This window comes from Chrysemys picta, chromosome 5 (genome assembly GCF_011386835.1).
Source record: "Chrysemys picta bellii isolate R12L10 chromosome 5, ASM1138683v2, whole genome shotgun sequence".
Lineage (NCBI taxonomy): Eukaryota > Metazoa > Chordata > Testudines > Emydidae > Chrysemys > Chrysemys picta.
The window spans coordinates 62,048,851-62,061,146 of NC_088795.1; the positions used below are offsets into that span (position 1 = coordinate 62,048,851).

Consider the following 12,296-nt stretch of genomic DNA (forward strand, 5'->3'; position numbering starts at 1 on the left):
TTATGGTGAGCTAGCCACCAGGCAGAGATGGGGTGGAAGTGACACTTGTGTAAGTGTTTGCAGGACTGGGAACTAAGATGTCCACAGCCATCTAGAAGTCATTCCCCCAAATGCATAAGTATTTTCATTTATTAAAGGTAAAGCCTGCCTTCCTTCCCCCTTTGTGGCTATGAGAGACTCTGAATCCATCAGAAACAATGTTGTTCTGCTGTGCAAGATGGGACACTCCTAGCACACCACACTGTACGCTGTGTGGAGATTCACTTCACCACAGTGTGCAGGGACCTTTGGGAGGGGCGCAGCATGAGACTGTTCAATTGTTGACTACACAAATCCACTGGCCAAAACACACACAGAGAGGAAATAATACAGTACTATCCACACTTTGCAGATGGGAAACTGAGGGACAGAATGCTTCAGATTTCATGTTTGACCCGGGGCAAGTCATTTAGATTTGCCCCAGGTCAGACAGGAAATCTGAAGCAAAACGGGATTGAACCCACATTCCTGGAGTCCCAGTCCAATGACTTCTCCACAAAAGCAACCTTCCTCTCTAACTGAATTGCTCTTATGTTGGGAGTTTATGACAGGCAAATACTGGATCCAACAATGCTATTTGTACAGTGACTTTCAAGAGCAATAATTGCATTTTGATTTAGTGGGCATTTGTAAAGGGTTGTAAAGGTTTTATAAATTGCCTATGTGACTTATGTGATGTCCTGCTTGTGAGTAAAGGATGTTCATGTGTTGGAAAGGAGAAGATACTCTAGATTTTTTGGGTTTACCATTGAAAAGGCCCAGTGTTAGTCTAACAATTCATTCTGAAAAAATATAAACTTTGTATTGTAAGTGATGTATTGTATAATTTTGGGCATGGGTACCCACTCATTTTCTAACTTGTTAAAGGATGGCTCCCATTCCTAAGTGTCCCTTTTCAAGGAATATTTTAGAATATTGCAATAAGAGTTTGTGTGACTTTTAAAAAATTCTTCAGTGTAGTTGAGGTAAATGATTAAGTTCAGCAAATCGCCACCCTTCAGCAGGGAGGAGTTTGGCTGGCTGGCTGGGAGAAGAAGGCAATGCTTGGGGGAGGAGGGGAGACGTAAAGCTGCTGAAAGAGCAGCCAGCATGATAGATGACTTACCACCTAGGAATGATGGGTTTAAAAAGGTCAGCTGGGCCTGGCCACTCCCTCTTCACTCAGAACGCAACTCTTTATTTAAGTGTATAGCGGATGTTCAGTGCAGGTACTCAATAAATTAAGGCACAAAAGAACGAAAAAATGGCTTGGAAAAGGAATTAAGGAGAGGTGCTTGGTAATTGAGCAAACCGGGGGCAGTTGGGGACTCCTATAATTGGTACAGCAGTGAGCTAACCCCCGCATCATTATAGTCCACCTGAACCCCTCCTATGAGGGGGTGTGGTTGGTAAGGTCCCTGCAAGGGAATTGCTGGAGGGACCTGGATGAGAAGGGGGAGGAGCTGGTGAAAGCCCCCCCTCCCACTGGAATTGGCTGGAAGTGGTAAGTTCCCGGCAAGGGAATTGCTGGAGGAATCTCGATAAATGGGGGGGAGGGAGCTGTGGAAGCACCCCCAAAAAATTGTCTGGAATTAGTAAGGTCTCAGCAGGGAATCTGCTGGAAGGACATACATTTTGCACCTGTACTGCACACATTTTATCCACCGGGTTAGTCCCAGACATCTGTCTAATAATAAAATTGCAGCCTGATTAAACCCATATCTAATGTCTCCTGTCATTCTTTCGGCATAGCCAGACAATGGTATGTCTTAAAAAGAATGTGGAATGGAAAGGGACTACTATGGGAACCAGTTGGCTTGTTGCAAAGCACTGTTCAAATTCCACCTTTTGATGTTATTTGATTTTTTCTGTGTATTGAATGTAATTCTTGATTTAAAATGTGATCTATTGACCCCAGAAATTATTTATCTATCTATCTATCTATTAGCTTGCCCCCTCCGAATTATCAGCAAGTTGAACTCCAACTATGTCCTGAAAAAATCACTGTATATTAGTGTATTTTTTATTAATTAACTTCTTCTAGAATATTGGTAACTGATTAGAAGAGACCAGCAAGCTACAATCATTATTTGACTTTATCACCTTAAGTGTATGTGTTTGCTTAATTTGTGAAAATACTTAACAAAATTCAGCGGAGAAACACTTTCCCCATCAGAAATATATGTTTCCTGAAATCCTGTAATAGCTATGCTTACTATAATATCATAACTTTATTATTCTTTATAAAGATTTATAAAACTTGACATTTTTTGCAAGCTGTATTAGTTGTGAATAAGAAGACAGAAGAAATGCTTTTACAATTAAACAATGTTTATTTTTTTAAAGCACAAATGTGTCTCAGTTGCCTTCGGTTTGATTGGGTAAAGACACACCATGTATTTTGAGGTATATTAAACAAAAATAAAATAACCTGTTTTACTGTAGTTTGACTACTGGGTTTCTATGGGCCTAATTTTCATTCTAACAACTTTGAGAGAATAGTCTGAGGCTCTAAATGGTATCCAGACCACTCCATTTTCAATCTCATAAGGAACATTGTTCCTTGGGTCATACTGGCCTCCTCGGTAGTAAATGCCGTTGAGATTAGCAGCTTGACAGTTGTTGTACCACCAGCCCCCTCCATACACTTCAGCACAGTTCTCCTCCCATTGGTCCCTGTCCCTGTCAAAGGTGCTGAACTTCATGTTAGCATGTGCTGTGTATTCACTACCTTCCTCCACTGAGCCTATGATCAGTGCATCCCCAGATGTCCCCTCATAAGCAGAGACGCTGAGGACATAGCCTTCTGACTCAGAACCTACATGTATATTATATTCTGCATAAGCATCATTGCCAGCCCAGTCCTCTAATTCGATTCGAAGGACAGTGTCCTTCTGGGTCAGTAAGTGGATGTTTTCATTGCCCAGCCAGAACTCTCCTTTCCCTTTGTCATCCACGCTGCCAAAACCTTTCTTGTAGTCTTGCCAGGTCCGGTTAAAATTCACTGATCCATCCAATCTCTGTTGGATCAAAAGCCATCCTCCCAAAGTGGTCTGTTGGTCGCAATAAACTGAAAAAACTTTATCGGATCCTGCTGGCTTGATTCTGAAAATGCCACTTTTGGCACCAGAAGTGTGTTTCTGGCGGACATCATCACAGTCTAAAAAAAAAAGTTGATCTGGTTCACAGAAGTTATCAGTAAAACTTTACATAGGCTCACGGGAATCCAAACAGTAATAATGTTGAGGGGAACTTGCTAACCATATTTTGGGAAATGTGCCATGCAACATTAAAAAATAGAGTTTACATGCAATTTAAATTGCAGATAACATTCTCTGTGCAATTCATTTAGTATCCAATTATTGATATAAAATTTTGTCTCTACCTATCCTAAATGGCAACAAACAGACACATTGCTTGCATTGTATAATCAAATTAAATGGATTGCAGTGTAACCAGCGTGTCAGTTTGATTGTGGACTGAATCTGGCTCTGCTAACTCAGGATCTATTTTCAGTCATGTGGATGGATACCTGTCCCAGTGTAGCTTGTTCCAAGCTTCTCTCCTCCTGTTCTCAAGCTGCGTGCCCGAAAGTCTGGGGTATCCTCTCCACTCTCATCATGTTGCAACCCACCTAACTCCTCAGTCACTGCTCGGCTCTTTAGCAATTTGGTTTCAAAAGTGGAGCCACCCTTGTTGAAACTAGTAGAGCTGCTACTGCTGCTGGTCTTTATTGTCTTGGAATGAGCCGAACTGCCACTCTGAACTTTGCTGGAAGGGAATTTAGATGTGTCAAAGACATCCTCTTCCCCCTCCCCTAGATCTGTGAAACTCTCCGACCCTCCAAAACTCATAGTGTGACTAGCAGATCCACCACTGCTAAAACTTCCAGTTCCAGTTCCACGGTCTGTGCCACTAGTGCTTGTGTAGGTGGTATGGAATTTGCTACCAGCAGACCCAAACCCTGGGGTAAAAATTTTTCCAAAGTCTGGAGTTAAGCCATCAAAGTCAGGGAAGTCTCCTCTCTCACCCTGAGAGGTCACTCTGACATTCAAGGTGCCCCCTTGCTCTGCTACTTCTTCCTTCCCTAAACCTTGAAATTTGGAGCAGTCAGAACCATCAGGTGAAGTCATTGTTTCAACAATCTCTTCTCTAGGGCCTCCAGGACCACTGATAATTTTTTTGGTGATAGTTTTGATACATGTACGGTGGATTACAGAGGAGCTAGGTCTTTCTCCCAAACCACCAGATGCCTTTCCATGATCAGAAGTCGCTATTTTGCCATCTCGTGGTCCTCCACCTACATTTGATCCTACTGAAACATGTGAAGAAGTCTCTACTGAGGATCCTTTTGCCTCTGCTTCTGGCCTTTCTAGGGTCATCACAACCTGTTTAATATCATCAAGGATGGTTAGCTCTTGGATTTCTGGACCCACAGTTTTATAATGCCCAGGAACAGTAGAGTCCTTCAGTGGCCTCATTTTCAGCACCTTCAAAGAACTAGTTTCAAGTTCAGACTGCAGATTGATTGAATTGGCCTGTGTGAGCTGCTTCTGGATGTTTTCATAGCTCTCTGTGTCCACTTGGTAACTGAAACTTTTAGCACAGGATCCTTTGCAGGCACGTATCTTAATATCAATGTCCACCTTTACAAGAGATAGAGAGAAATACATTTGTTTAGATGGTGATCCCTGTCTCTTTCAAACAACTCTCTCTTTTTACCAGAGTGAGAACTCTGGTGATTACACTAGAGCCCACTGCCTCTCATTCAACTGTGTGTGCTCCAGCCTACAATTGAACTTGGGCTACTCCAAATCTCAGTCTTTAAATCTGAAGCACCAAAGATCCACTGATGGTTACAGCATGTATAATTGGCAATACTGGAGTCCTAGAATCATCCCTGCAAGGGCCCAATTTTTGCCATACTTATTCACACTGTGTAGTATGGTCCCACTGATTTCTGTAGGAGTCTTCTGGAGTAAGGTACTACTCAGAGCAAGACAGAGTGGCAGAATTGGGCCCTTGCAGGTATACCTACAGTATACCTGTCAAAAAATCACATGGCTATGCTTAGGGCCCTACCAAATTTACGGTCATGAAAAACACATTGCGGACCGTGAAATCTGGTCTTTTGTGTGCTTTTAACCTATAATATACAGATTTCTTGGGGAAACCAGTGTTTCTCAGATTGGGGGTTCTGACCCAAAAGGGCTTTGCAGAGGGGGTTGCAGTATTGCCACCCTTATTTCTGCACTGCCTTCAGAGCTGGGCAGCTGGAGAGTAGCGGCTGTTGGCCAGGCGCTCAGCTCTGAAGGCAACGCTGCACCAGTAGCAGTGCAGAAGTAAGGGTGGCAATACCATACCATGCCACCCTTACTTCTGTGCTGCTGCCTCCAGAAACGGGTGGCTGGAGAGTGGCGGTTACTAACTGAGTGCCCAGCACTGCAGTCAGCAGCAGCACAAAGGTAAGGGTGGCAATACCATACCATGGCATCCTTACTTCTGCACTGCTGCTGGCAGCAGCTCTGCCTTCAGAGCTGGGATCCCGGCCAGCAACTGCCACTCTCCAGCTGCCCAGCTCTGAAGGCAGAAGTAATGGTAGCAATAACCTTGCTACAATAACCCTACAATAACCTTGCGACCTCCCCACAACTCCTTTTTGGGTCAGGACCCCTACAATTACAAGCCGTGACATTTCAGATTTAAATAGCTGAAATCATGAATTTTCCGATTTTAAAAATCCTATGACTGTGAAATTGACCAAATTGGACTGTGAGTTTGGTAAGGCCCTAACTCTACTGGTATGTATAATGGTGGTGGGAATAACTGGTTCAAAGGAGTGACTGATGAAAAGAAGAATTAGCCTCTGGATCAGGCTTCAAAATGATGTTGCTCGCCCTGCTTGGTGAGCCAGGACATATTTTGGCAGCCCATCATTTTGGTTTTGCTCCTCAGCCTGTCCTACTGCTGCCTTACAGCCACCTTGTGTTGTCATCAATGCAACTAGCTAATCAAAAGGCCAAAGATCTTAATACAAACATAGATGGGCTATACGCCAGCTGTGAGAGACCAGAAAAGAGATGAGATACCTTTATAGGTGCTCCCTCCTACCCTAGCTGCTCACAAGTCTCTCATCAGCCACACCTGCAGCTCCTTGGAGAAGGAGGAGCATCACTCACTGAGGCCAATCAGTGCCAGTTGTAGGGAAATGCAGCACTAACTATTCTTGTTTCCTGCCCGAGAGAGGGCAGTAGGCAGAAACTCTCCCACTAACACAAGAGGAACAACTACACAGACAATAACTCAGAGGGAGCCTACAAGCCTGCTAAGGGGCATCTGAATCTCACATAGGAGGATCTGAGCCTCATTGAGCAGAAACCAAGCCTATCTGAGTCTGAGGGGACATCTGTCTCATATAGGCGGAGTTTGGTTTGAAGGTAGAACTTGTGAAATTATTGGTCCATTTTCTTTTCAGCTGAAGAATTCCTCTGGATGTAAGGACTGATAGGTCCTGTTTTTTGTAGCTGTGCTTTGGAAATAACAGAAGTTACATGACAGTCACCTACCTCCAAGCGCTTCATCTCTACAACCTGATCTCGGATACTGTTTTGCAGTTCTTTAATCCTGTTTACTTGGACAAAAACTTTCTGCTTTAATGTCACAAGTCTCCTTCTCAGATCTTCTGAAACTTGTCCATATTTAATGTCACTCTCTGGAACAGAAAAATGTCCTTGTCAGCCTCATGGGAGATTTCTCCCCCAAGAATAGCAGATACAAATTAAATAAATAAAAATCAGAAATACATTTACAAGGATCCAAATTAACATGGAAAAAGATCCATTTAGAATTTTAAGTATATATGTATACCATAATATTGGATAGGTAGAAATTAGCACAAGATTTTATTTTAGTTAAGAGTCTTGTTATTATGTATGATCTGCCTTTTTGATAATAAGCAGTATTATGGCATATTTATTTTAATTAAATATTAATTGGTTGTGCAAAATAGTGCAGGAAAGGAACCTAGTGTGTTTTGGAAACATTAGCCCAGCTGTGCTGGAAAGAAAACACACATTTTGATTCCTTTTGTAGGACAGAATTACCATTTTTTAAAAAGAAAATATTGCAATAAACGTATGAAATTTATGTGGTTGAAACAAACATGGACTATAATCATGAAGATTTTAGATATGTTAAATTAGATACAAGATGCAAATATAGTCTTGCTTTTGCACAAATATTTTTCTTGCAAAAGTATAATTCTGAAAAGGAAACATTCATGTTTTCAAAAATAATTAAGCATTCTCTTCTACAGGGATGCAGCAATAGTCTCAAAACTATGGTAAAAGAACAAGTGACTTTTTAAAAAAATCAATGAGAGTTTCTCTTTCAAAGGGATTACAGGATTCAGCCCCATGTAAATTGCTGTGTTTGAAGATCAATACTGCAGAAAACTATTGTTGTTCTAATTCTGCACCTGCCATAGCCAACAGCTGCTATCTCTCCCCCCAGGCCTGCTTTTGAAATCTTTCTTTCAGATATAGATTTAGGGCCTGATCCTGCATTTCTTGCACACTCAAAAATCTCATTAACTGCAGGAAAGGCATAAAGTACAGGTCTTTAAGATGTATTATTCCATTTCTATGTAGTTACACTAACATAAAACTGGTGCAATCCGGAGAAGAGTCAGGCCCAATATTTTTAAGTCATGGTTATCTTACAAGAAGGACAAAGTAAACCTGCTTTCAACTGGCTGCTTTTAGCAGAAGTTAACATAATGTTGGTATATATTTTAGAACAACGCATATGTTAATACTTACCGTGGCCACTGGCCACATTTCCTTTCAGGATGTTAATTGTTTCCACAGTTAACACGTTAGATTTTTTGTACTTGTTTTCATTATCTAACAACAGGTTCCTAATTCTTTGTATTCTATGATGAAAATCTTTATCAGTTTCATCAATCAATCCTTGCATCCTGCAGCCTGAAGGACATTTGTGACCCTAAAATGAGCAAAAATGAAAGATAAATATCTTAATGATACACATTTCTTTAGTATTATGACTACCAAGTTTTGTACAAACCTGGAAACCCACTAATGAGCTCAGGGCCAGATTCTGCCTCATTCCCTCATTTATCTTACATACTCCACTCATTCCACTATTAGTCCAATTATTTTCAGTAGAAGAGGGATGTCTTGTGGTTAAGACTCTGGACTGGGACTCAAAAGACCTGCTTTCAGTCCCTAGCTTTGCTACAGATTTCCTCTGTGACCTTGGAAATTTAATGTGGGGCTGATTCTTCATCCTGTTACATCAGTTTTACAATGGTATATTTCCATCAAAATCACTGGAGTTAAACCAGTGTAAAATTGCTGTGATGGAGTGGGTAATCAGGCCTTCAGTCTCAGTTCCCCATTTGTAATATGGGGATAATGGCAAACCCTCCCAGAAGTGCTGTGAGAATTAATTCATTATTCAGTCTGAGGAAGAGTGGCAGAATCTGCACCTCTATAAGAGAAGTTTGCCTAAGAAAAGCAAAATGTTCCTAGAAAAGCAAGGAGATTTGGAAACACACCAAAGTACAAATGGCAAGTGCCCAAAGGAGGATTAAGACTGAGAGGACTCAGAGGAGCACCAATTACTATTTTCAAAGCAACAATCACTATACATAATGCTCATGCTCTTATTGGTGTTAATGGCAAAACTCCCATTAACGTCAGATGGTGTAGGACCTGACCTCTTATGATTGGGTGCTTATACAAACATACATCCAGTCAATCAAACAGTGTGTATATTTTACTGAACATTTTGTCATCAGATTTTATATAAAGTAACTTCTTTTTGTTCTTCCTTTCCACATTTCTTTCCTGCCAGTAAATATTCCTCCCCACCACCACCCATTTAGTCCTTGGGTATCAATACTCTTGAAAATTTCCCACTCTTATCTGTTCTTTCTCTTTAAGGCACTTTTCTGATTCTGTCTTTCTCTAAACTTACTTCAATTTCTTTTTTCCTTTCCTTTCTCTCTCTCTTTCACTGGCTCATTTTTAATTCCTCTGTGATCTTCTCACCCTCCTTGCTCTATCCCTTTGTCTCTTTTTCCCTCTCTCCACACAAAATGCTTGGAAGTGGGAGGCTCTGTGCCACTATTCGCTTGGCACATGGCAAAGGGTAGCCCTGCAGCACTCACTGAGCCTGGATCCTGGTGCTCTGAAGATCCAATAATGAATGCACTATTGGTGTTATAGTGGATTCTAATGGCGTGGTGGTGGGACTGTAACTATGAAAACAACTCTGATGCACTTACAAGTACTTTGCTGACCCATGAAGCAGTTTTTCCTGAAAATCAGGTAAAACAGCTGTGATAACTGATGCATTACAGATATACCATGTTGGATCTAAGATATATTTAGTAAACGTTCATGGCACCAAGGAAGTGTAGTGCACCTAAGGTCCATTTGAGTAGCAGTGATTAGCTAAGCTTTCTGCTTCCCTCCTCTTTTCTTACCCAGTCATCATCTGCACAGAAAGGCCAGCTCTTATCCTGTTTGCACTCGGATTGGATTCCATGTTCCATCACCCTCGGGCCACGCACACCTCCTCCCTCCTTCAAAAATAGGCTATCTTCATCTGTTGCCTGCCATAGAGACAAGGGAAAAAAGCAAAAGTGAGATTAGTTTTATAGACAGCAGTAAAATGAAGTAATAAAACTGAAGTCACTGAACATTCTATGAAACAGTTAGCCTATGGCAGAAATAGGCATGTGGAAAAATATAATCAGTCAGTGTAAGTAATCTAGTCCATAAGTTTCCTGCATGAAATTATTTTGTTTTGTCCAAATAAGAGTCTCCTTCTAATCTAGTTAAAGCATATAACTATGGTATTGGATGATGCTTAAGATATTTTTAATAACAGAATGATTAAGCATGCATTTAATATTATATGTTTACATTAAAACAACTGCTTTAAACTGAATTGATAGTCTTTTAATTAAGCCCCTCAGTTTTTCTAAAATAAACCTCTATTTTCAGTCTACACTTTAGGCTACAACTAGGCATAGAAATGCTATGCGGTGATCTCTCTTTATTACTTCTGGTGGTTTTAAATTACAAGAGGTCAAAATTGTTTATAACTCTTTATTGGAAGGCATAGCTTTAAAAGCACAGGCAAATAATACTAATATGGTGACTGAGGGAGGAAATAAACATACCAAGATTTTGTTTAATCCTGAAAGAGGAAAAAGTCCTTGTTCACCAATTCTAAATCAAAATGTCATAAGGATTTTTGACCATGCATACTAATCTTTGTTCAGGAAAGTGATCACAGCAATATTTCTATTTCTCTAACAGATAGTACAGATGTCTTTGGGAGGTATCAGGTGTCACTGGGTACCTTTGACCACATTACAAATTATCAAAGTAGAATAAAAATTAACTCAGAGATGAGGAAGATCTTAGCTTCCAGAGCCAGCTCCTCAGTTAGTTTGGGGTAAAGTCGTTGAAATCAACAGACTACTGCTGATTTACACCAACTGAGGATCTGGCCCATACATATCTTTAATCTAATGAGCAAAAAAAAAAAATTAAGTTCCTAAATATGTTCCATGGGCTTTTAAAAATTGACTTTACACACAAGTACATGATAGATTGTAATAGCTCCAAACTGACCCTTTCTGTTTGATCAGATCACCCACACACACTCTGACTTCTTCATTTCTTTCAAAAAGAATAATAAGGAAATGTGTATATAAGAATTTACCAGAGTATTATAGGCTGAATCTTAAACTAGCCAACAACAGGTTTAAATTAGCATAGCTGGGAGCTAAGGCTACTGCTCTTCTTATTGAAAAAGATATTACTCCTTAGCTCTCCTTCAGCCTGACAATGCTGCCACTGAAATCAATGGCAACATTCTTATTCTGTGCCTACGTACTACAGCAAAGATGGGACCAAATTCTGTCTCATGTACAACCAGAGAATCCCACTGAAGGCAACTGGGATCCAGGGGTGCAACTGAGAGTAGAATTTGGCTAATAACATCTAAAATCCCACACAGTGCTTGGAGACCTCTGTACCTAGGTGCAGTGGAATAGGTTAAGGACTTACAGCCTCACCTCTGAATCTACTGATTATTGGCCATTTATCTTCTTCGCGCTGCCAGATACCTTCAGCAAAATTCATCTCCAGTGCTTCTTGAGGAACCAGATTGGCAGTAAAATGCAGAAGAGACTCAAGTGGGAAGGGCCAGTAATGAAGTGGTTAGGGTAGGCTTGTGTGAGTGTGTGTCTGTGTCTTTTTCAAGCTATGTCATAACCAAAGAGTATTTGTTTTAGTTTGTTACGTGAATATTCATTCAATAAAATGCCCTTTTTTTCAAAAGAGAAAGCCAAGATATCAAAAGAGTCAAATAAAGTGAAATCATACCCAGACTACGCTGAGGCACAGCCATGTGCACAAGATCCTCAGAAGTATCATCTTCGGTGGCAGGCTGAGGAGGAGTCTGACGGAAAGGATACCTTCCACTTGGTTTTTGCTTAATTTTAAACCTTCCTGAACTGCTTAGATTAATCATTATGTTCTCTTCTGTTTGAAGAGTTGCATGCAACACGCCCCCAGTTGGTTACCTGAGGCCTCTTGCACAAGCTCCTGAGTTTGTTTGCTCTAGATAAGTTTGTGCAATGCCAGCTTGGGGGTGGGGTAGAACCCACATTCCAGGAAAGAAATTGTCTACAGCTTCATTTCTGGTAACTAAATTTTGGAATAACGTGTCTGTTTATTCAGTAGGTATTGGTCTATGAAGGCTCTGTTATATTATTAAAAGAAGAACAGGAGTACTTGTGGCACCTTAGAGACTAACAAATTTATTAGAGCATAAGCTTTCGTGGACTACAGCCCACGAAAGCTTATGCTCTAATAAATTTGTTAGTCTCTAAAGTGCCACAAGTACTCCTGTTCTTCTTTTTGCGGATACAGACTAACACGGCTGTTACTCTGAAACCTTATATTATTAAATGTGCTTTGGCTGTCACACAAAAGAAAATATATTCATTTAGAATTTATGCTTTTACTGGTTCACCTTTTTTATATTTTGCTTCGTAGGTCTTTGGAGGTTATAAATCACATAGGACTCCTGGCAAAGTTATTAAGATCCGGTCCATGTGGAGGTTGCTACAGAATTAATAACGACGGTTCATCAGTTCATATGAAGTTGTATATTGAGCAGAGACATGAGCATATTTTAACTGTAAGTCCAACACACTAGCAGAGTTTATAAAC

At 40.6% G+C, this 12,296-nt stretch overlaps 1 protein-coding gene across 1 annotated transcript; it reads right to left on the minus strand.

Moving 5' to 3' along the window:
- Window positions 1-2,331: 2,331 nt before the first annotated feature.
- On the minus strand, window positions 2,332-11,602 carry FGA (fibrinogen alpha chain). The gene is made up of 6 exons (XM_005299341.4): window positions 11,445-11,602; window positions 9,530-9,658; window positions 7,839-8,022; window positions 6,585-6,730; window positions 3,551-4,664; window positions 2,332-3,178 (listed from the first exon to the last, which is right to left on the minus strand). The coding sequence occupies exons 1-6, from the start codon at window positions 11,493-11,495 to the stop codon at window positions 2,469-2,471; spliced, it is 2,334 nt and encodes a 777-aa protein (XP_005299398.2). The 5' UTR covers window positions 11,496-11,602; the 3' UTR covers window positions 2,332-2,468.
- Between the last annotated feature and the right edge of the window lie 694 nt (window positions 11,603-12,296).

Coding starts and splice junctions, on each gene's coding strand:
- FGA (XM_005299341.4), bottom strand. CDS start 11,495: ATGATACTTCTGAGGATCTTGTGCACATGGCTGTGCCTCAGCGTAGTC. Junction 9,659..11,444: donor TGTGCCTCAGCGTAGTCTGG/GTATGATTTCAC, acceptor TCTCTATGGCAG/GCAACAGATGAAGATAGCCT. Junction 4,665..6,584: donor TAGAGATGAAGCGCTTGGAG/GTAGGTGACTGT, acceptor TCTCTTGTAAAG/GTGGACATTGATATTAAGAT.